General features: G+C 49.4%; 1 protein-coding gene across 20 annotated transcripts in view; it reads right to left on the reverse strand.

Annotated features, from left to right (window-relative positions):
• Positions 1-796: 796 nt before the first annotated feature.
• Positions 797-24,855, reverse strand: part of LOC149362430 (uncharacterized) — a 131,004-nt gene continuing 106,945 nt past the window's right edge. For 19 of the 20 annotated variants that reach the window (XM_089573013.1, XM_089573014.1, XM_089573030.1 and 16 more), the window contains 6 exons: positions 23,811-23,917; positions 23,347-23,485; positions 18,853-19,059; positions 4,770-4,910; positions 2,537-2,644; positions 797-1,552 (listed from right to left, as the gene is read on the reverse strand). In XM_089573013.1, the coding sequence (XP_089429139.1) occupies positions 1,403-1,552; positions 2,537-2,644; positions 4,770-4,910; positions 18,853-19,059; positions 23,347-23,485; positions 23,811-23,917 (852 nt within the window). In that variant the 3' untranslated portion in view covers positions 797-1,402. The remainder of the gene's footprint in view (positions 1,553-2,536; positions 2,645-4,769; positions 4,911-18,852; positions 19,060-23,346; positions 23,486-23,810; positions 23,918-24,855) is intronic. The other variant, XM_089573023.1, reaches the window with a different exon arrangement.

A 24,855-nucleotide genomic window follows, 5' to 3' on the forward strand; every position in this document is an offset into this window, starting at 1 on the left:
TAAGTTAAGGACAACGCAACGAGCCATGGAAAGAAAAATGATTGGAGTAACGCAAAGACATCTGAAGAGGGCGGAGTAGGAGAGGGAACAAACGCGGGTAAATGACATCCTAGTTGAGCTCAACAGGAAGAAATGGGCTTGGGCAGGGCATGTAATGCGAAGGCAATATAACCGCTGGTCCTTAAGGGTAACGGACTGGATTCCAAGAGAAAGCAAACGTAGCAGGGGACGGCAGAGAGTTAGGTGGGCGGATGAGATTAAGAAGTTTGCGGGGATACAGTGGCGGCAACTAGCAAAGGACAGGGTTAATTGGAGACATGGGAGAGGCCTTTGCCCTGCAGTGGGTGTAGTCAGGCTGATGATGATGATGAGATACAGGACGCAAATCCGGGACGTAAGGGTCGGAATCAAAGCGATGCGGCTGCGGCGTGACCACGTGCTGCGTTAGATGTGGCCCGCTCTGGTGAGTTCGCTCTTACAGATCGTTGGTTGTGCCGATTGAGAGAAAAGAGGCACCCTGCTCAGTGCAAATTGAAATTCATTTTAAAAACTCGTCCAAAGGTCATTCGAACGCAATACAAGTATATATTATAGAGCAAACGTTCCTTATTGGTATTACATGAAAATGCCATTATTTAAAAATGAACCTACCTGAAGAGAATCAGATAAACCTACAAGGCGACCGTGACATACAAAAGGGAGTTTTTTACCGAAATGACGAAAAAACAGCGCTTTTAGACCGGATTTCAAGGGTCACGTTACGCATATGCTGCCTTTATTGGCGACCAGTATAAAATCGGAGGATGAAAAATTTTATTCAGCAATGACAGTTATCCAGAGCAGGAGAATTAAAACGGTATGTGCCGCTTTGAAACCATGATTTCGGTATCTTTATGACTAAGAAGTGAAAAACGGTGCATTTATTAATCGCTCCCGCCGGGACTGAAACCACTGCAGAGCACGTGGCTACAGAGTACCCCATAGCGCCGGGGTTCTTTTGACACAGCGATGTGCGATATTTTTAATCAGCGTATGTCATCGTGCGCCCATGCTTGTCGAGCAAAAGTAAAAAGCGCCACTTCTAAAACGGAGCGCGTCGACCGTAAATCATTGATTTGCGCGGTCAGTGTCCACGAAAACGTAAACGATTATTTCTCAGTCTCCACCGCTTATGCCATTAAAAAATGAAAACATAACGAGGTATTTGCAATCCACAAGCAAAAATCTGAACCTCCAATTTTTCTTTTTGTTTTACATTTCCATTCGTGTAAATGGGGAGATAGCGTTACTCTGCTTAGAATCCACGTGCAGTGTTCACGCTCTAGAGGAAACAGTAGTAGAAGAATCATCCAACGAGTTTTGGAGCGAAGACTCCAAGAAAGTCCTACGGACTTCGTAGACCCTAAACAGTGTACCCTTCCCGAATTATGTTAATGGGGAAAGAGCTGCAGTTCGCCCTGTTTTCTTTCGACCATGTTGGCACGGACATATGAAGGGTCCTCTGCAGCTGCCGGATCATATACACTCGCTGGTATCCCTCGTCGAGGTTCATCTGCGTTTTGAAAAAAAAATGCGTTTCAGTACTTTCATGAATTCATGAGCACCATTCACAAACTGCCATAAATCCTCACAAACCCTGCATGGAAACAGCTGCCACATCGTAGCTCACTTGTTATACGTTACAAGATGGCTGATGATGTTCATGATTATCACGATAGATTTTAATGACGCGAGAGCAGCTTAGGCAAAAGACTGCCCCGGCACAAAGCAGTCTTCATTACACAAGGTGTGGTCAGAGACTAATTCCAAAAGTTTTTCACCCCTCATAAGCCGAGCACAAGGCCACGGGAAAGCTTGTACCTATTTTATCAGCGGTGGGTACTCGCCCGTTGTGCGGATCGGCTGCAGCAGCCAGCCTTTATAGAATAATTTCGATCAACACAATGTACTTAAATCATTTGTCCCGTAGGTACAAACATAAACTTTGCCCGTCTCTCTGTACAGAGAATGGCTTGTTCAACATGTGTAGGCATGAAATCTCCACCGACACACTGCAGTAAACAGTGGGCCGAGGGTCCAGAACGCTGATTTTGGCTGTCGCTGTTAATATCCGGCGCTACTGCACAAAACTTCTTGCCACCGTACGACAAGAACCCTACTGCTGTTGCTGCACGCCACCGCTATGCTCATCTGTTCATGCGTGATAAGGCCACCGTCCTCTGTTTCGGTCCCACACCGCATGTTTAAGACCCCAAGACTCTCGAGCGGAGAAAAAACCTCCTGGTGTGTGTTTGTTATTTTGCCTTCGAGAATTCAAGTTTTAATCGACTAGCTGCTTTCAATTTTTCTTATTGAGCAAGCATAAAGCAGTCAATGGCGTCTGTTCTTTTTTCAGCGCAGGCGCTACTGCTTACCGAATAGGTAGAGAAGGCAGGTTTTAATATCTACTATGTAGATCAAACAACTGCATAAAATTTAACATCAAGTATTAAAAATAAAGTTTAGAATCAGAGCATATACCGCCGAAGCTACTTACAATGTTAATGCAGGTAGGTCTCTCATCCCCAATCCTAGCGTCTAACTCGGTATCGTAGATCGCCACACCAAACTTCATCCATGGGTACGTTTCTTTAAAGGCGCACATCTGGGCCGCGCAAAAAATAGAACAATTCGATATCACATCTTGCTGGAATAAAGGAATGGCACAGAGCTCCTAGAGGTTAGGAGTTCCGTTAGATTCGAAAGCTACCAGCTACGCTCCATCTCTATTTGATGTGATTTACCTGTTTTCGCCTGTCTATACTGCTTGCCTTGCCTTAGCTGGATTCCTCCGCTTGATTGCAGTCAACCGGGTTTAAAAATCCGCGCTTTTCTCTTGCTGTCTCTCCCTGGGGGCTAACCCTATCAAATACCCTTTACATCGCTTGCCGCTCTGTTCTCAGTGTAGCTTTCGTCTTGGCTCTTTTTGCGCCTCATGCGTGTGCCCCATAGCTGAAGGCATTTGTGGGATGCGTTGGTTATGAGCGGTCGTGAAAAGTATTGGGTAGCGATTGATACCAAATAAACTGGCAGCAACAGCCAAGCGCACTCGAGCCCGTCTTTGCTCTTCTGCGTTAGGGAGAAGAGAAAATGATAGCGCGAGGTACGGCATAAAGCAGAAGGGAAAGAAGGAATGAGTTGCACCAGAAGCATTTGCATCAATGCTTGGGAGGGCGGAAGATTTTACTGAACTTGAGGAAATTATGCCTACTTCATACAAAACTGAGACCGCTCCTATCAGCAAGGAGGTATTTCCATAAAGGGGGCAGCAGCGAAACAAAACGTCTGAAGAACCGACGTGGTCTGGTGCCAAATACGTGCGCTCGGAACGTTTAGCCATTCTTGACAATCAACGAGAACTGTTCAGTTTTTTTAAGGCGAAAGCCTTTAATGCCTCATACTGTCGTTAGCAGACGCTGTCGGCAGCCGTGTTGACAGACGCGTCGGCAGATTTGCCCGCCTGTCGGCGTCACTGCTTAAAAAGAAACTGCGCTGAGGGTGGGAATCGAACCAGAGCCTTTGGCATTTGAAGCGGAGACACTACCACTCCGCCCCGAAGGCTCAAGGTTGGAGCATGAATAAAGGCGCATCTAGTGAATGCATGGGTTTCATAAATAAAATAAAAGGAATAAAGTGAAGGAAAGGAAAAATAAAAAACAAACAAAAATAAAAACAAAATAATAATAATAAGAAATAAAAATAAAAACAATAAAAATAAGAAGAGCAAAAACAAAATATGAAAAATAATAAACAAATAAAAACAAACAGTGCGCCAGGAAACGCTTTCGCCTTGCCACACTTTAGAGAGCCATAGTGCCCCCTGAATTTTTTAACAGGGATCTGTGAGCAAAACATGACCTTCTTGTTTCTGTTCATTTATTTTAATCCCTATATCGGACTATTACTCGGGACACCAAATGCAGGAGTACAATAAACCTACATTGAAATATTTTGGAGGCCACTGCCGTCTAGCAGAAAACAAAATATGCAGTGGTTTAGCTCTGGTTGAACCTGGAGGATTGCGAAAGCAACGAGGAGAGAGAGATAGGCGATAGAGAGCGCGCCGCAGCGCCGGCGGCCCCGGCACGCTAGCTATGCTCCGCTCCTGCACATGCGAAACTGGCGTGCGCGGCCGCGGCACCTCTGAGTCACCCGCGCAGCGACGTACGGCGGCGGAGCGCCAGCTGCGCGCCGAGTGACGTCACTGCTCCTCGCGCATGCGCAGTATGGCCTTTCGTCAGCTCCGCGAAATGGCTCGCAACAAAAGCGCTCATCAACAGGAAGGCTCGTCCACAAACGAGAATTACTTACTTCAAACGAAACTAAATAGCTTTAGGTTTATTGGGGTTTAACGTCCTGAAGTGACTCGGGCTATGAGGGACGCCGTAGTGAAGCGGTCCGAAAATTTCGACCACCCGGGGTTCTTCAACGTGCGCTGACATCGCACAGTACACAGCCCTAAGAATTTCGCCTCCATCGAAATTCGGCCGCCGCGGCCGGAATCGAACCCGCGTCTTTCGGATCAGCAGCCGAGCACCGTAACCACTGAGCCGCCGCGGCGGGGCCGAAATAAAAGGATGCGAAATATGCAGGGGTTATGTAATAAAGCTCGGGTGTGCATTTTAATATTCTTTATCTGATTCTATTTGGTCATTTTCTAAAGTTGAGCCTTCGATGCTATCGCGCTATCCAGACTTTGTTACCGTTTTTAAGGCTTCGTAAACACTTACCTTTGCGCGTAAAGATTGCTCTGCTTCGAAAGTATACACGAGATTGTTGCCATTTTCGTATAAACCTATAGCAGCCTCCACGGTGCTGTTGTAGTAAAGATTTCTGATGAGAGAGCCAAAACTGTTGTAGAAAGTGCAAGCCTTTGAAGAAAAAGCACGGCAAACCATGATTTCCTTTTTATTACAGCAACATTAATAGAACTTTTCCAGAAACACCACCATAATTCACTCCTGGTACGTGACTATTAGGACAGCATTTACTGAAAAAATCACGTGGCTGCGTGTAAGAATCCCCTACCTGAGATCTTTTGAGTTTAACATACGATAAAACATTGCAGCCTGCCAAAATCAAAAGTCCAGAGACTCAAGTGCACTGTATGAAAAGCGCGCCGGAAGCACAACAAAAATTCTTTTTTCTTCAATACCACAAAAGTTTTCTCAGTTTGATCCTCCTTTTTATAACCTCGTGCACTGTGTGCGATCATATATCATTTTTCTGATATTCCAAGAATGAGGAAAATCTGTCAAGACAAACAAAACGCGTATCTTCCTTGCACTCGACTTTTTTGTAGATCTTGGAGGTTGCACATAAAAGCTCACGAAGAAGTCATTGTCCGGCTATATAAAAAGAGAGCACTGAACAAAAAGGCTTAAAAGGGCAACTCCGGTGATTTTTCAGCCATTTTAAGTTAATGGCTGTTTTGTGTTCCTAAGAACCTCCTGTAATGTGTACGATACACGGTTTTCAAAAGCAACCCCAAAATAATTTTTAAACAGCAAAAAACGCAAAATTCGAAACCGAAACCGCAAAACCGAAACCGGAAAGGTGCCTTCGTGCGGTACTGACTGTGACGTCATTAGCGGGTTCGCCGCGCTGCGAAGTTCGGAGCCGCGCTGTCGACATGGCTGAAGCGCGGAGAACAGCTTTTCCTATACCAGCGAGTCTTTAGAAGACGACTCATTCGACGATTTCGGACTGGACGAGTCGCCTTTCAGCTATGATCCACCGCCGCGCGAGCTAGCCGAGACACACCACAGGCCACGTCACCTGCAGCATGGAGACGGTCTGAACTCGGAGAAGTAAGTATTTGAGTCATTTCTCGTGCATGCATTTCTGACACAGTAGTCAAAACAAAAGTTAACGTGATGCTCCCGCTGATAGCTGTTCGTGTGGCGAGTGCCGGCCGACCCAGCCTGATGAAAGAATCTGCTGCCGAAACGTTGCCGCGGTGCACAACGTCCTTACAGGGGAATGCATAACCAAAAGTCCTCTCTTTGCGAAGCTTTGTCTCGACGGCGAGCTTTTGGAAGTGAATTCACGCCAGCTACAGTCCTACCACGGCCGCTAGATACAAAGCGCAAAGCGAGGTGCGGCCCGTCACGTCGCACAGAAACGGCGTCTTGGGCCTAGTTCTCCGTGCGCCCGCCGCGGCGCCACTGCTCGGGGACTTCTACTCGCAGGGAAACGCCGCGCCAGCTGCGTCGTTGCTCACTCAAACAGTGCGCTTTCTAGTTGCTCATTAAAGACTGCATTTTTAAGTAGTCATTGAAAACGCCGATTATGTCACAATCACCGCGGCAGGTAGGAAGTCTATGCCTGCACGACTGGGCGAGCGGCTGTACCTCAGGATGTTGCATTAATGCTTCTGAAGCTTTCGATCTACTTTTAAGGCGTAAGCCTTTTATGGCTCATGACTCGCCAGCGTGTCCGTCCGTCCATGCGTCCGCGGCAGCTGTCATTAATGGTTACTTGAAAAGTCAGTAATGATAGTTAATGCTGTAGTACTAGATGTACGAACAGTAATGATGATTAGTTAATGATACCCACTAAACGCGCACACTGCGCATGCGCAGTGCCCCATGCGCAATCCTCAGGTGGTTTAACAACGGCGCATGTACACTGACGTCAAAAGTTTGCACAATGGTCGTATCACCCAGAGCTCTCTCAGGTGCTCTCTGAACGTTGATCGAAGAAGGATGCAGCCCGCGCGCGCTCCAATGTCGCCCGCTACGAAACGCGCTCGCGATGCCGTACGGAAGCGTTCAAGAGTCGCCAAACGATCTTCAACAGTCGCCAAGCAAAGGGCACCGACAGAGGCGGTTAAAGGCTTTCGCCTCTTCGCACTTTAGATCGTCAAAGTGCTCCCTGATTTTTATTCACTTCTCGCTACCCCATGTAGACCGTGAATGAGACGGACACGCACAGCTGGTCACACGCAATAAATTTCCGCTTCGTGTCACGTCGAATTTTGGGTCTTAATAATAATAACTGTAGGGGTGCGTTTATTAGGCGTCCTCAAGAGACCGAACCGCCGTGCAGGATCTGGCAGCGTAGACGGGCGTAGCCAGCACCAAGAGAGCGGGGCAACTTCGTCGTCGTCAGGCGCAGCGCAGTGTCGGCGCATGGCGGTAGCGGAACCTGTCACAGTTGGCACACAACAGTTTCCCCCGGGTGAAAAGGAGCCATCCTGGCGTCTTAAGGGGAAGGAAGAACAGAGGGGTCGTAGTACGGCTTCAGTCTGTCGACGTGGACGGTTTCGCGGCCACGGCGACGCAAGTCCGCAGCGGGTGCAACAGGCTCAACAATATAATTGACCGGAGATGTTTGCTTGAGAACCCGGTAGGGACCATGATACCGATGCAGCAGTTTCCGCGAAAGGCCGGGAGTTGTGGGAGGCACCCAGAGCCACACAAGGGAGTCGGCAGTGTAGGAGGTAGAGGCCGCGGAAGTGTCGCGGTCATGTTTTTGCTGCCACTGGGTCTACGTGGTAAACGAGCGAGCAAGCTGACGGCATTCTTCGGCGTACCTGGCAGCGTCGGACAGTGGCGTGGACTCGGAAATGTCGGGTCGGTAGCGAAGAAGAGTATCCATCGTGCAGGGGGGCTCGCGGCCGTACAGAAGAAAGAAGGGAGAGAATCCAGTGGTGGTTTGTGTCGCAGTATTATATGCGTAGGTGACGAAGGGAAGAACTTGGTCCCAGTTGGAGTGGTTGGCGTCGACGTACATGGACAGCATGTCACTGAGGGTTCGGTTGAAACGCTCGGTCAGGCCGTTGGTCTGAGGGTGGTAAGACGAAGCGGTTCGATGGATAATGCGGCATTCCTTGAGGAGGGCCTCAAGAGCGTCAGAAAGGAATACGCGTCCACGGTCGCTGAGCAGTTCTTGAGGAGCACCATGGCGAAGAATCAGGTTCTTTAGAAGAAAGGAAGCCACGTCACGGGCGGAGGCAGATGGCAATGGAGACGTTTCAGCATAACGTGTGAGATGATCCACGGCCACGATAATCCAGCGGTGACCAGCGGGAGTGGGAGGGAGGGGGCCGTAGAGGTCTGTGCCAACGCGGTCAAACGGGCGGGCAGGGCAGGGTAACGGCTGCAGTGGAGCAGGCGAGGTGTGAGGCGGACATTTACGCCGTTGACAGGATGGGCAAGATCGCACAAAGTGGCGAACAAAGCGGTACATGCCACGCCAGTAGAATCGGAGACGCAGACGCGTATAGGTTTTCAACACGCCGCCGTGTGCACACTGGGGGTCTGCATGGAAAACGGCGCAAATGTCGGTGCGTAGATGGCGGGGGATCACTAGGAGCCATTTGCGTCCGTCGAACAGGTCCGTCGAACATCTAACCCCACTCACGCAGAGGAGGCAGCTATTGCATTAGCTGTAGCATATAACCCCAACGCCGTTGTGCTCACTGATTCCCAGAACGCCTGTCGCAACTTCAATTCCGGATTAATTCATAAGTCAGGGTTGTCATTGCTGACTAAGCATCCACCCAACCAAGCCTCAATCATCTGGTTTCCCGGTCACCTGGAACTACCAGGAGGAAACGAAGCCGCTCACAGGCATGCCCGAGCTCTTCTATACCGGGCGTCTCCCCCTGATGACCATGAAGGGTGCCGTGACCTGATAGGTTTAGCAGTGTATACTGACAATCTCGCGCCGTACAGAACAGCCAGAAAGGAGTACCCAACACCACACAAATCCCTCAATAAGTTAGAAGAGAACACCCTTAGGAGACTACAAACCAACACATACCCAACACCAGCTAAATTACACCTGTGGTACCCTACACTATACTCTCCGCAGTGCCCACACTGTGGAGAGGTAGCTAACCTCTACCATATGGTGTGGGCATGCCAATTTAATCCCTTACTTGACCCCATTCCTCACCCCTCGGAGGAGCAGTGGGAGGCTATTCTGCTCAGCGATGATCCTGACCGTCAGCACTGGCTGGTGGGGAGGGCCACCGCAGCAGCAGCAGCCAATGGACTACCGGACTAGGCGGCCCACCCACATGTTCTGAAAATACTGAATAAATAAAGATGTTTTCAATCAATCAATCAATTGCGACGATAGAGGAGACCGTCCCGAATAGAAAAGTGACGGGCTTGACGTAAGAGGGAACGGGATGAATTATCAGTCATAGGACTCGAAAGGAAGTTAATAAGACTGGCGATCCAAGGGTCTTTCCGCTGCTCGGTGGACATGTCGGCAGTGGCAAGCAAGGACAAGTCGTAAGCAGACACAGGAGCAGGCGATGAAGCACTAGGTAGCGGCGAGCGGGAAAGAGCGTCCGCGTCATTATGCTTGAGGCCAGAGCGGTAAATGACATGAATGTCATACTCCTGCAATCGCAGAGCCCAGCGAGCTAGGCGGCCTGACGGGTCTTTGAGAGAGGCCAGCCAGCACAGGGCATAGTGGTCGGTTACTATACAGAACGGGCGACCGTAGACATAGGGACGAAATTTTCCAGTGGCCCAAATGATGGCCAAACATTCTCGTTCGGTAACAGAATAGTTGGCCTCCGCTTTGCTCAAGGTCCGACTGGCGTAGGCGACCACATATTCACGGAAGCCAGGTTTGCGTTGAGTGAGAACGGCACCCAGTCCAATACCGCTGGCGTCAGTGTGGATCTCAGTAGGCGCAGTCGGGTCAAAGTGGCGCAGGATGGGAGGCGAAACCAAAAGGCGGCGCAAGGTGTCGAAGGCGTCATCGCAAGCAGGCGTCCAAGCGGAGAGGTTGGAGCTGCCTGCGAGTAGCTCGGTCAGAGGAGCGATGATCGTGGCGAAATTCAAGATGAAGCGACGGAAGTAAGAGCAAAGGCCAACGAAGCTACGGAGCTGCTTCAGTGAGGTGGGCTTCGGAAATTCGGCAACTGCACGAAGTTTGGCTGGGTCCGGAAGAATGCCGTCTTTAGAGACTACATGTCCTAAAATGGTGAGTTGTCGGGCAGCAAAGCGGCACTTTTTCAAATTCATCTGGAGCCCAGCGTCAGTAAGACAAGTCAGAACGCGCTCGAGGCGGATGAGATGAGAAGGAAAGTCCGCAGAAAAGATGACGATGTCATCGAGATAGCAAAGACAACTCTCCCACTTGAGTCCACTAAGGATAGTGTCCATCAGGCGTTCGAAAGTTGCCGGGGCGTTGCAAAGGCCAAACAGCATGACGTTGAACTCATATAAGCCGTCAGGTGTTATGAAGGCAGTTTTTGAGCGATCAGCGTCAGCCATGGGCACCTGCCAGTAGCCTGACCTCAAATCCAGCGAGGAAAAATACTCAGCTCCCTGCAAGCAGTCCAGGGCGTCATCGATTCGTGGCAGGGGATAGACGTCCTTGCGTGTGATGTTGTTGAGCCGGCGGTAATCAACACAGAACCTGATGGAACCATCTTTCTTTTTTACCAACACAACAGGAGACGCCCAGGGACTGTGGGAGGGCTGTATGACACCCCGACGGAGCATGTCGTCCACGTGATCAGAAATGACGCGGCGCTCAGAAGCCGAGACACGATAGGGGCGCTGGCGAAGAGGGGCGTGTGTACCGGTGTCGATGGTGTGCGCAACGACAGACGTACGGCCCAAGGCAGTCTGAGGAAGATCGAAAGAAGAACTGAAGCGCTGGAGGAGGGCGATGAGTTGATCACGTAGCGCGGGTGGAAGGTCGGCGTCAATGGCACGGTGGAAGACGTCGGAGGGCGGTGGATCATTCTTAACATCACAAGAGCTGAGCACATCGACATCGAAGGAAGCGGTGGTATCAAGAATAGGGTAGGGAAGGCAGGAATGAAGTTCTTCAATACGCCCGAGGCATTCACCTCGGAGCACTGCTGACGGGCACGAAGATGGGTTCGAGACGTAAATTGCACTTTGTCCATGGTCGATCGTCAGAACAGCAAAGGGAAGCAGGAGGCAGGGATGGCGGGAAGCGGTTTCGGAAGGCGTGAAGAAAACAGTTGAATGAGGGACGCCGACACAGGAGAGCGGCACGAGGGCAGCAGAAAACGGAGGAATGTCGGTATCAGTCGCGACCACAAGTTTGGCAGACTGCGTAGGTACGTCGCAAAAGGGAGCGTCACACAGCGGAGAAAAGGCGATTTCAGCTCGAGCGCAGTCAATAACGGCACGATGAGTCGAAAGGAAGTCACATCCCAGGATGATGTCGTGTGAGCAGTGAGACAGCACAATAAACTCGATGGTGTACAAAACATCTTGAATGAGGACACGGGCCGTACATGCGGCTGAGGGATGAATGCGTTGTGATGAGGCGGTGCGAAGCGAAAAGTCAGAAAGTGGGGTAGTCACTTTGCGGAGTCGGCGGCAGAGAGCTTCACTTATGACAGATACTGCAGCGCCCGTGTCGACGAGGGCGAGAACCTTGGCACCTTCCACGAACACTACGATGACATTAGCGGGACGACACGGAGGACTTGAGGAGTTCGAAACAAGCGCAGTTCTTGCCCCCGGAACTGCGGCTGTTAGTTTCCCTCAAGCGCGGAGCTTGAACGTCGCAGCATCGGAGAAGGGGACCGGCGTCGAGGGGAAGGCGATCGGCGAGTGGTGTAAATTTGGCGATCAGGGGAAACAAAGGGGGGACCAGGTGGCCTTCTCGGCGAGGATAGTTCGGCATCGTACGGGTAGGAGCGCAGATCAGGTCGAGAAGGCGGAAGGCGCTGGCGCCAAAGCCGCGCGACATGGCCGGGCAGACCACAGGCGTAACAGATGGGTCGGTTGTCCGCAGTACGCCAGGGATTGGTAGGATGTGGGCGAACCCTTGAGAACGGAGCTTGAGACGGGGGCTCAGACGGCGGCGGAGGACGGAAAGAAGGGGCGGCCTGGTAGGAATCGGGTGCCGGCGTATGTCGTGGCCTGGCCACCGCTTGGGCGTACGTCAGGGGTGCTGTCACAGGCGCGGGCACAGGGCTGGACGGTAGCAGATCAGCGACTTGGTCTTGCACGACACGGCGAATGGTAGGAGCCAAAGACGGGGTCGAGTCAGGAACTTGGCGGGCGGGGTCTTGAAAATGGGATATGAGGGACAGCTGGCGAGCGACCTCTTCACGAACGAAGGCTTTGATTTGGTTGACAAGAGGGGAGTCCTCAGGAGTAGTACCGCCCAGGGCCAGTGTGGAGAGGGCTTCCTCGCAGACACCGGCACGCCGTGTAGAAGCGCGCTGCTTGCGGAGCTCGTCGTAGCTCTGGCAAAGCTTAATAACCTCACTGACGGTGGTGGGATTTTTCGCGAGGAGCATCTGAAATGCGTCGTCAGCGATGCCTTTGAGGATATGGTGGATCTTGTCCGCTTCTGGCATGGCGGCGTTGACACGTTTGCAGAGGTCAACGATGTCCTCAATGTAACTTGTGAAGGTCTCGTCGGTGTGTTGAGCGTGGTCCCGTAAGCGCTGTTCGGCACGGAGCTTGCGCACCGCAGGGCGGCCGAACACTTCCGCAAAGCTCTTCTTAAATACGGGCCAAGTGGGTAGGTGCGCCTCATGGTTGCGAAACCAGAGGTTCGCCACGTCCGTGAGATAAAAGATGACGTTACTCAGCTTGATAGTGTCATCCCACTTGTTATAGCTGCTCACTCGCTCATACGATGACAACCAGTCGTCAACATCTTGGTCGGCAGTCCCACTGAAGAGGGCAGGGTCACGCTGCCGGATGGCGCCAGAACAAATTACGGTGGTTGAACTGGCCGCCGGTGTTGGGGCAGTCTCATCTGGCATGGTTGACACAGGCGGCAGCGTACGGCTCCGGAGTTCCAGGTTGGTAGGGGACGTACCCAGCACCTCCACCAATTGTAGGGGTGCGTTTATTAGGCGTGCTCAAGAGACCGAACCGCCGTGCAGGATCTGGCAGCGTAGACGGGCGTAGCCAGCAGCAAGAGAGCGGGGCAACTTCGTCGTCGTCAGGCGCAGCGCAGTGTCGGCGCATGGCGGTAGCGGAACCTGTCACAGTTGGCACACAACATAACAATAATAATACTTTATTGCGCCAGATATTAAAAAAATGTACAGAAACCCGGCCTGCCAAAGCCTCATAGGGCTTGAGTGGCAGAGCCTGAGCCCTTATATACACAAGTTATTGCAATTTATAAAAAAGAAAAAAAAAACGATAATTATAGCTGAAGTTGTGGAACTTCATAAGCCCACCTGCAGCCGAGAAAACAACAAAGTACTTGACACTTTTATTGCATGGTCATACAAGAAAGGAAGGAACCACTCACAGACGAAGAACCTTCCTTGATCTTACTTTTAGAGCGCAGCTCTTTGGCGTCCGTTCCTGGGTTTCGCGTCGTCGTCGGCGTCGGCGTCGGCGTCGGCGTCGGCCTCGTAACCAGCTCCGCCCCCAATGTCACGCTTTTCGATTGGTCGAAATGCTCGTGACGTCACAGTGCGCGAATTTCAAATGGGCCAATTGTACTTTGGCTAGTAACCATGCAACCAATCAAAGGGATCGTATAGTGATGCTGCAACTAAGTTGGACTGAGTTTAGTTAATTGCTTAATTAATCAATTAGCCTAATTAATATAGAGGAGAATGAAGAGGTCAGAAGAAAAGAAAAGAAAGACGCGCGCCGCAGCGACAACAGCGTCCGCGGAAGGAAACGCTACTGAAAAAAAAACAGATAAGTACGAAGCCGCATTCCCTCCACCACCACGCACTTCCCCACTCAGTAAGACGTTGCTCGTTTCATATACGTTGTGTCGAACATCCTAGACAGTTCCAACAATTGACAGGTTAATGAGAGAACACGATGGATACAAATACAAGAATATAAATATGAAAAGCCTAATTAACCTTTCTAGTTACACCGCATAAATCAATAAAACCGAGAACGAAATTGGTCGAGTTGGGGAATCGAACCAGGGTCTCCGGAGTGCGATACGAGCACGCTAGCCACTCCGTAATGCCAGCTGAATGGTTTGGAATGAACAAAGGCGCATCTAGCTAATACGGCGTCTTCGTTCACTCCCATCTTCCCCCTTTCCCTTACGGCGAGGTGCAGGTGTCCACCCAGATATGCGAGAGAGATACATTTCCTTTCCTCAAAAAATAAATTTACCGTCCACCAAGGCGTACAGCCGAATTGGCGATGGCGTTCTGTGGACTCCCTGGCAGCGTTGCAAGACGCTGTCGCGTTCCACTCTTACAGGCGAAGCTTAACATATTCACCACACATCAGTAACACAGGCAGACAGCCAATGGACGCGTCATTCGCTGGCAGCACTTGATTCATCATTCACAACCACATTCTTAACGTACGCTCCCTTGCCGCACATGCCAAGGACGTACACCACGATCACATTCTGCGCCATTCCTCTGTACTTTGCTTTGCTGAAACCTGGATGGATCCCGAAGAGCCTCTCGAAATCATAGATTTCCTATACTGCTGTGGTGCTCGCAGAGACCACAACAGAGCGGCGGGAGTCGCTATCTACTTGCGCACAGGTCTCTCTGCAATACCAGTCGAAATGTTTGGCACGTCACATGAAGTTGGCGAACTGTGCGCCGCAAAGTTGCCCAACGGCTTGCTGGTAGTAGCTGCCTACTTCGCCCCTACCGCACTTACGAAAGACGTCGTGCACTTCCTGCAACTCGCATTAACCGTCCATCGATCCACACCGATGTTAGTAGTGGGGGACTTTAATGTTGACATAAAGACAAACAGCAATTTCCTAACACTTATGCGGGAGAACATCCCGTTCCTCTCGCTCGTAACGCGTCCCACGGCTGTGACAACCTCGCGAGGCACTTGTATAGATCTCGTCTTTGAGAATCAAGCATTGGTGTACCAAGTCGAACATATATCAGTCTATTTCTCCGACCACAAAGCTTCCTTCATGACTGTCAAGAACTGTTAGTGGAGTCTTTGTTAAAGGAATACGTGTGAAAAATAAAAAAAAAATTCTGTGATAGCGCATACATGTGTTGCTCGATTTCTTTGCCTCAATCTATCGAAAAGGTGAAACAGCTTATTTGCTGCGCTCAAATTTCGCATTAGGAAGTAACGTAATCGTCGGTAATTTTTTTGTTGTCATTCTCTGTAAAATGCAAGGAACATGCCAGAGACCTGTCGCTTGGCGCCCACTTTGTTCCTTTCCCTGACAGTCCTTGGCGAGCGATATTTTCAGCCACGCATCTCGACGCTGTAGTTCAGAGGGAAACTCATGATATCTCACAGTTGGCTGTTTTCTAGAGTTTCTGATGGACAGTGGCACACAGCAGATGCGCGGCATCGTGCCCCATGCACGTCCCTGACCTCCACACACGCATGCACGAAAAGCCCAAAGAGTGCACGGCAGACACGAGGCAAACATTCATTCACGCGCATACGAAAAGTCCAAATCCAGCACCGCAGACGCGAGGCAAACGTGCTCACTGACGCGCACAGCAGAAAATCCAAAGAAAGCACTGCAGACATGAGGAACGTGAGTAGTAGTAGTAGTAGTGGTTTTTATTTTGCATTGAATATGGAAGGCAAACGCCGTTTTACACGACGCAAACGCGCTCGAACACGACGAAGCAAGGAGCGCTTCGGGAGTCCACTCCCGGGATCTGTCCCCGAACAGTGGCGCCCCCACCGAAAACAGCGGCCGCGACTGTAAACTCCGCCAGGACATGCTCACCCATTGTCAGCGGCGCGACGTGGCTGGCCGCACCTCGCTTTGCGCTTTGCATCGAGCGGCCGTGGTCCTACAATCCAACATACTTTAAGCGCCAACATACTTTAAGCGCGCTCTCCGTGGTCCGCTTCCTCTTGACGGTCGCGCTTCGTGCAGCTGGCCGCTGCGATGGGCGATTGTACTCGAATAACGTTGGCACAGAATCTGCCTTCAAGCCCCGGTTGAACGAAGCCTTAGCGAGTCCAAAGCTCCCTCTGAAGTACACGCTGTCTTCATAGTAATCTGGCGCGAACTGGTCCGAGCACAAGCGGGAATGCTTCCTCGAAGACTAGTTGGCACGCCGGACAGCGCTCACCCATTTGTCGCGAAGGTTCTTATCGCTAGGAAACCTATGGTAGATCACGCCCGTTGTCACAGATGAAGAATTTGTGCAGCCCACAGCACATCAGAAGTTGCCGTGACCCATCACTCTGGCGTACACATCCCATCAGGCAAGTTGAGGTGGCGCGAAATTGCACAGGTGGTCGAAATAATTCCGGAGACCTCCACTACAGCACCTCTTTCTTCCTTTCTTCTTTCACTCCTCCATTACGTTTGTTCGGGTGTCCGTTACTGCGTCATTTCCTTTCCTCAAAATCAATTTTCAGTTTTCCCCTGCACTGCCAACGCCAGCGCGCGCCCGACCAGCTTGACACGCCGCCCAGCGAGTGACGTCACAGTACAGGGTGGCCTGTAGAAGTTGCTCGATCAATGGGTGCCGCTCGCGTCGAGGAGCGCTCGTCTTCAAAACTCGCTTGCGAAAAAACTACGCCGCTTTCAGGTGCGAAATTTTACATGAGATATCAGACTACCATAAAGAATAAAGTCTTAAAATTTCATTTCGATCGATGAACATCGCAAAATCGCCGGAGTTGCCCTTTAAAGGCACCACCCTCCTCAGCATTATTCTAGCATAGTACAGCCTTTGTCAAAAGTTTGGAGCCCAGGGGGTTTTCTTTCGAGCCACGCTGTGTCGTTCATAATGGATCTCTAGCGCTCCAAATTTCCTGGACATGAGAAGATTTCTGTTACTGCCTCCTGCAATAGGTAGGATTTCCATGAATGGTCCTGGAGTCCCAATATAAAGTTTGGAAGTGAACCCCCTGGGCTCTAAACTTTTGACAAAGACTGTACATATTGCATCCGTTAAATATTCGAGAATAAAAGTGGTGGATGTTTGCTGGCTCTTTGAACATTGCCTTATTTGAATTTCGTTTAGAACATACCATTTCAAAAGTGCTTGGCTGCACTGTAATTTGACACATCCTTTCTACCGAAGTAGAAGAAATGTCTTTTGTTTCACTAAAAACAGTTGTAAAGATAAGTTCAGATAAAAAACGTACGCATTGAAGAAACATGTACTTTTACTTGGATGGCGCATGACAATGCCAAAAGCTTTTTTCCAGTCATGTTGAAGTACGAATGCAATTTCAATGCCTGAGAGTGAAAAATCTTGTTGCATACTTCTTCAAGCATTTCGTGCGTATTATTTAAAGATAAACTTACGTCAAAATTTCCTGTTCAAACACACAAATGCTATGCAAGAAAATTTCAAACAAACTAGGGACATTTTATATTTTTTGCTTTGAAATTTGATTGATTTACGGAAAATGTAGCTGTACAATACAGGAGTATTAAGGGAAGGCCTAATCACGTGCTGTTTCAAACTATACCTCTTACTTCCATTTAAAAATGCTGCTAGCGACAATTATTTTTAATATGTAATGTCAATTTACAGCATCTCCGAGTGACTATAATCCACTGCTTGAAGGCACTTGAAGTTCCAAAGACGGATTGAGATTATTTTAAAGCGACACTTTCTAGTTGTAGATGTAATGGACCATCTAAGTCATGAAGCTGTGAACAGTCGTGAGATTTTGTTCCTTTCTTTCTTTCTTTCTTTCTTTCTTTCTTTCTTTCTTTCTTTCTTTCTTTCTTTCTTTCTTTCTTTCTTTCTTTCTTTCTTTCTTTCTTTCTTTCTTCCTTTCTTTCTTTCCTTCTTTCTTTCTTTCCTTCTTTCTTTCTTTCTTTCTTTATTTGAGACAATTTGCTACAAATTGGCTCAGGAGGCAACAGCAAAAGGCCCGGATGGGGCCTGACTAGGCTATGCCCCTCTGACAGCACAGGCAGCACAAGTGTACATATGATTATACATCATAAGCAGACCGAAGTACAACACAGAGATTGTGTAATCTGCAGTGCTATTAGGAAAATTACATTTTGCATGATAATAGTCATAGCTCGTACTATTGTGTATCTATCGTTTATGTATTGATGGCATAATTTCGCTGAGCTCGTCATCAGAGCAATAGATTTAATAATTAGATTTATTTATTATGAGTAATGCACTCTCAGCAACACACGGGCCTCTAATATTTTGCCTCCATCGAAATTCCGTCCCCGCGACCGGGATCATCAAACCCTCCTCTTTTGGGTAAGCAGCTGAGTGCCATTACCACTGAGCCACCACGGTGGACTGTGTGTGTGTGTGTGTGTGTGTGTGTGTGTGTGTGTGTGTGTGTGTGTGTGTGTGTGTGTGTGTGTGTGTGTGTGTGTGTGTGTGTGTGTGTGTGCGTGCGCGCGCGCGCGTGCGTGCGAGCGTGCGTGCGTGTGTGTGTGTGTGTGTGTGTGTGTGTGCGCGCGCGTGCGTGTGTGTGTGTGTGTGTGAAAATTTCCCTTAAACGCCTTCATCGTGTCGTCCGAAAATCAGCCAGCGTTCGATTAGAAGTTTATCTTCAAGGACATGGAAGGTACCATTCACACAAACGTTGTATTTTTCATCCTAAAAATGTATCAGTAAATGTCTGTGCGTGCAGTTTGTTTTTTTAGGCGCTCAGGCGGCGTCGGCTTGCGTCCTAAACTGGTACCTACTAATACAACTTTTTGGCCTTTTTGGTTAAGCAAAGGAATTATCGCAGATATAATTTGTACAATTATGAGTTTAGATAAGGCAAAAAAATATTCCGCACTCACCAGAAGCCAAGACTCCGCTTTGCTAGGATTAAGGTTTACTACGACTTTTCCAGGCGTTTAATGTAAGTGTCAAATATATAAAATGATATCCATAATGAAACGGGCGAACGCAGGTAATGTGCGAATGTAGAAAGCACTGAAGGTTCCGTGCAATCGAGTGCTCACTTGTGTCGGCGACATATTGGACCTGAAACTCGGGCGCGCCTTGTGGCACGGTGTGAAGAAGGCGGACTGCCACATAGAACCATTTGCCTTCTCCCTCTCCCATTCGTATGACGGCGCGTACCAGCGGGCTTGCATCGTGAACGAGATCACCATGGCGATGTCGATTTGTGCGTTGAAGATCTCCGCTAGAAGCTCGGCGGATTCTCCCTGAGGGGTGAAAAAAGTGACAACATTAAAAAAAATTGCAGGGGAAATCTCGACGCGATAGCATGATGGGTTAATTTCTATGTATGCACAATTTCATTCTCTACTTTACATTCAGAAATCAGCGGGAGTCATCATATCTTTCCTGACGCAGTGGTGCAGAGGGTATGCGTTACGCCACGGCCCTGCGATGGCAGGTTCGCCCAGCGGTGGGCCTTGTGCGATCCAGGTTGCTCTTGCCGAGCGACTAATCATTATTTTAACTCCCACCTGCCACTGTGGGCAGTTTGCTCACAATCCGGTGGGCGGGTTGTCATGAACGCCTCAAGGTCACGTGACCTAGGTGCCCCCCCCTCCCCCCTGGTTGCTTTCTGGGCACCACGTGGCAGAGTCATGCACGGGATGTTTCTCTCACATCGCCGACGCCGGATTTTCTGGGTAACGGCGCCTCTGCCGTTGTTGCGTTAAAAGCAACACTGGCTGGAGAGAGAGCGTCAGTTCCAGATCAATCCGAGATATGCTTCATACAACCTGTATGTAAGACGAGCTTGCGCGATGCCTGATCTTTGTCGCGTATCCGGCAATATCGGATGGAATAATTCCAGTGCAGGTAACTCTGGTAGTAACCAGCCAGACGTGAACAGGGGCAAATAATCTGAAGTGCCCACTTGTCGTGTCTATGCGTCCTGGTCAGTCTGCTTGCACCCCCGAGGAGATGATATCGGTATAGCACGCGCACATGGTCTATGAACAGGCGAGATCAGCCGGATCACTACATATGGCCGGGCATTGCAGGCGTGCTCAGTGAAGTTCGGAGGAGCATTGGAATAGCCTGCGGAAAGCGAACTGAGAGCATTAGAGGTTGGAAAATATCAGGCGGTGTATACTTTGTAGTGACACAAGTCGCGGCGTGGCGCGTGCATACGCTACATCGGGAAACCTCTTTTGGGGGAACGAGGGGGAACCTTCAGCTTCACAATGCAAATACCTCAGGTCAAGCGAGTGGACGTGTTCGAAAGTGTACCCGTGTTTCGTCGCTGCGTCGAGGAAACCATGGAGCGAACGTTGGAAAAGCGCTACGCGGTGAAGCTTTGCTATAGACTGAGTGAATCACTTACCGAGACATTTGACGGCATGTGGTAATGATGCAATGTCCAGATCGCACGGGTTCCAATGGCACAAAGTATTTACAAATGGCCGTAAAGACGTTCAGGACCATACAGTCAACATTACCGTCTGTAACAGTCATCGACGGGCGCCCGGACCGTTGGTCGTCGTGAACGTCTTCACGACCGTTTTAACTTCTTTGTGCCATTAGAACACACGGACTGGACGTCGCATCGTTCCCGTATGCTGTCTTGATCACGTCGATTGACTCGGCAGGTGACTAACGCAGTTTACTGAAAAGCTTCTGCGCATAGCGCTGTTCCAACTTTGGCTCCATAGTTTCCTCGACGCAGCGACGAAACAGGGGTACACGGTCGAACACGTCCACTCGACCTGCTAGAAGCCAACCGAGGTCTTTGCATTATGAAGCTGAAGGTTCCCCCTCTTTCCCCCAAAAGCGGTTTCCCGATCTAGCGCATGCACGTGTTACGCCGCGACTTGTCTCATTACTTTCAGGACAGACCCTGCAGAACGCCATCTAGTAGCGGTACAGGTGCATACAAACCACACCAGGAAACGGCCTTTCTAGATAAAGATTGAATAAGTTTACAAGAAGGACCAAGAGATGGCCACTCGCCTTTTCTGTTACGGGAGTGGAGTGCGTATTTTAAATACCTTGTTCCTTTTCTTTTCTGTCTTTCGTTTTCCTATCCCCTCGCTCCGTAACCGTGCATTGCCGCGAACTGCACAGCCCCGCCTATCTTTCCACATCCTAACCGATTCGCGTTCCGCGCTAGCTTTCCCGCTCTTCCGCTGCCTGCGTCTATTTGCCGCCCCGCTTGTTTTCGCCGGTCAGGAGGCGATGAATTCTCAAGAAAACACGAGGTGTTCCTTCGCCAGCCGGTCGCCGCGGCTTTCTGGTGGAAAAGAGGGAATCACATGAGTAAGGCCACCGATGCTACGCACTGTCTGACGCCTGGCTACGTCAAACAATGTCTGACAAAACACGTGAGAGCAATGCACGTAGAAGAACGTCGCCTGTCAGCCTCATCTGCACGGTACAGCACGGGTATGAGAACATCAATGTTTTTATTCATTTATTTTACCCCAGGCCGACGCCATTACAGAGGGAAATAGATTACAAAAACTCAAAATCAATGAACAGGATGCAGTCAAAGTAGGTAAAAAAATAAATCCCACTTTACACACAATGAATACAGTTGTCTAGAACAGCCGCCATATCTCAGTGGTTACGGTGCTTCACTGCTCAACAGGAAGACGCGGGTTCGATCCCGGAGGTGGCGGTCGCATTTAGAAGGGGGCGAAATGCTAAAGGCTCGTGTACTGTTCGATGTCAGAGTTGTTTTGAAATGATGAAGGGAACAAAGTTCGTACAAGTTCAAGAGACATCGTGAGCTTTTCATGCATAGGGTTTCATATTGATGCGCAGTGTCAACTATCAGGACGCATGAGACTTTTATAAGGCAGAAGTTATAGCGAGGATGGAGTGACTGAGATGTTGCGATGCAAAAATCATTGCGTGTGGGTATCGTTGTCAATCTTGCATTCAATATGGGTACACCACGCTAAATTTCCAGTGATATGGACGCCTAGCTACTTCTGCGCATTTACAGATTCAAGCGGAATGCCGTTGAGATATTGAAACGGATATTTTGCACCGGGGGCCGTGCAGCGGATATTGCGCATGAAGACGAGGTGAACGAAGTATCTCGGTGGTGCGCGTGTCCTGAGCTTGGGTACCCTGTGCTCTGTGCTCTCTGTGCGGGCCCTGTGCTCTCGGCCTGTACGCTGAGCCCGCGTCGTTCTAACATCGTTCTCGCCTTGAGCCACGTAACAATATTATCAAGAACTGTTTGAGGTACGAGAAACAAGCGTGGTTTTACGCTTCATTATGTTTAATTTAATTTACCACTTTCTGCATTGGTTAGAGACAAGAGTAACATCTGGCTTGAGAGCGGTAACTTCGTTATCCCTGTTTCCGAAAAACTAAACAGTCGTCTGCAGAAATATGCAAGATATAAGACACAGCAGAAGGTGTAAAAGAGGGAAGGCAAACCAGTCGGGTCTCAGACTTTATCCCAGCTGACAATATCGCGTACACGCTGTTCAAGAATGACGCTGGCCTTGCCTCGTCGTTTTCTTTTTTCTCGACCACCAGGCGTCAATTTTCAAAACGCTCCTGGAAATTCGGCGACAACTTGCAGTGGATAGGAGAGTTTCAATGGCCCAGCTAGCTCCAATCTCTGCGGCGAACGAATTCGGGGTTCGGAAAAAACGTCACCGGATGACACATCCCCGGAAAAAAGGTCCGCGGTGACAATGTCCCCGAAGAAAATGTCCCCATTTGTGAACTAAAAAAATGTCCCCAAAGGCTCGGTAAACCGCTGGATTTGACCACCCGCCTCACATGCGGGATGTGCCACTTGTGGGCACCCATTAGGCGGATTTAAGCTGTTGGACTCCGAGATATCCCCCTGCAACGTGAATCGTCCACGCGGCAACTCTTGATGGAAGACACAAGAACAAAAATCACGCGAAAGCCACGAATAGAAGGCTGGGAAGCATGGTGGGCCACAGCCGCCCAACCGTGTGGACGACCATCGACGCTTTGCGCTCAATAAAAGCATGCCGCGAGCATGAAGATCGCCCACTGCCAAGTTGGTCATATACACCTATCCTTTACACTATGTCTTTGCGCCGGGCTCTATAGAAGCCTGCTTCGCGGCTCAGAGTGCTCCGGTTTCTTTAGGTGGTAGTTTATCGCCATCAGAAAGTATAGTAAAGGCTATGTGGGTTTTAACCTACCGAAGCGACACATGTTCCATGAAGCAGGCCATAGTGGAAGCCGGCGGATTAATTTAAACAGCTGGGATTCCTAAACTTTCGCTTTCATCACACAGCACACGGGCGTTGTTATATTTTGCTTCCATCGAAATGCGGCCGCCGCGGTTGGGCTCAAACCCGAGACCATCGGGTCAGCAGTCGCACACCAATGCCACTGAACCACCACGGCGGGTCTACCACAAGTTTCCCCATTCATTAGAATGTACAAAGGCGCATCCTTTTTCATTTCGTGCTTTAGCGAAGTTAGTAACACCTCTTGTCCTGCACAGACACTGCGAACGAAGAGTACCGCGTGCAGCGTGACACCTGAACGCTCACCAGCGTGTGACCGTAGCCGGGACGGACTCCTTCGGGAAACCGCAACACGGTGAGCGGCATTATCGTGCAGTCCGGTCGATCGTAATCCGTGTACGACAGGTGGCTGATGGAGATGAAGAAGTGCGGGACAAAGGGGCCCCTGTGTATGAAAGGGCAACAATAAGTCCAATTGTCACCAATAATTCTTTTCGGTAACTTTTCAGCCGTATCCTCAATGTGGCTCCAATACATGATGAAGCATCAGTAATAAACCTATGCTTGCTGATGGTACTCCTTGAAAAACAATCGAGAATGCCTAAAAAAATGATCGTGCGACTCCAATCTCAATCTTTAATGACCCGCTATCCTACGTGCTTTCTTGACTGAAGATCACGAGAACATACAAGAGAAGCTGTTAACACGAAAGGCGCGTTTTGCAGAAAACCACGAAGCGAGGAGCAGAATATGTGTGCTAACTCACTCACTTCAGGTGATCCAGTATAAGCGCGTAGTCTCTTCGATTGTCCACGGACATGCCGATGCCCAACAGTGGTTGCAAAGGTACCGCCCACGACATCATTTCGTCGATGGACTGCGAAGAGCAAGGGACGGCAGTTGTAAGTTTAGACACTCATACTTTCCGCAGCATGGCATGGCGCGCCATATTCATTTCTTCAGAAACTGTCAACGTACAAACTCAGCTTCGACATTGTCAGTAAGTTATGTATAAACGCTGTCCTAGTACCACCGCATGTGGGACGCCAGCGTTTAGTTCTGCTGGACACCGATTAATACTACTGTATGTAACAAGCTGTGGTCTTAGATGTAAGTAATCACCTGCCCCGTCAAGATATTTAGTACCGTTAAATATCACGCTCAGTATAAGAAACTTTTCATGAAGGACCATATGACCATATCGAAAGCTTTGTGACAAACATATATGACAGAAGCTGACCACGATCATTTATAGTCTAACAGATATTATGCGTGAATTGAGTGAGCTGAATTTCGTTAACCTGCCCGAGAATCGTGCCAGAATTATGAAAGAAACAGGTACTACTAAAGTACTACACAGTGTGCTTCTATTTGTAATGTACTCAAACACCATCACACTGTAGAAAAAAAATGAACGAACTGACGTGTTTCCTAAACTGTCCAGCTTATTTCGACGCTTGACTAGCACAATGTCAGCGCCTTTTCATACGCCAGGAACAGCAAATGTGTCGACAGATTTTTCTGAAAATTTCTAAAAAATTTTCTGAAAAGAGGGTATTTTGTTGTTTTGCCTGAGGCGTTATTCAAAGATAAGGCTGAGCATGCGATCGTAGCCAATTTGAGGCATATTAAGGTCAAAGCAGCCAGGGTAAAACAACAAGCTTTGGATCGTTTGACACGTTTGAACCTGCAGCATTTATGTTCCAGTTTGAAAAAGAGAGAAGGCTTAAAACTTGAGCTCTTTTTTTCGGCCAAAACACATAAGGATGACATTCCATTCCGTACTATTGTCACTGAGCGGTCGACTCAGCAACA

The sequence above is a fragment of the Amblyomma mixtum genome, chromosome 2, assembly GCF_055824585.1.
Source record: "Amblyomma mixtum isolate Tamu chromosome 2, ASM5582458v1, whole genome shotgun sequence".
Lineage (NCBI taxonomy): Eukaryota > Metazoa > Arthropoda > Arachnida > Ixodida > Ixodidae > Amblyomma > Amblyomma mixtum.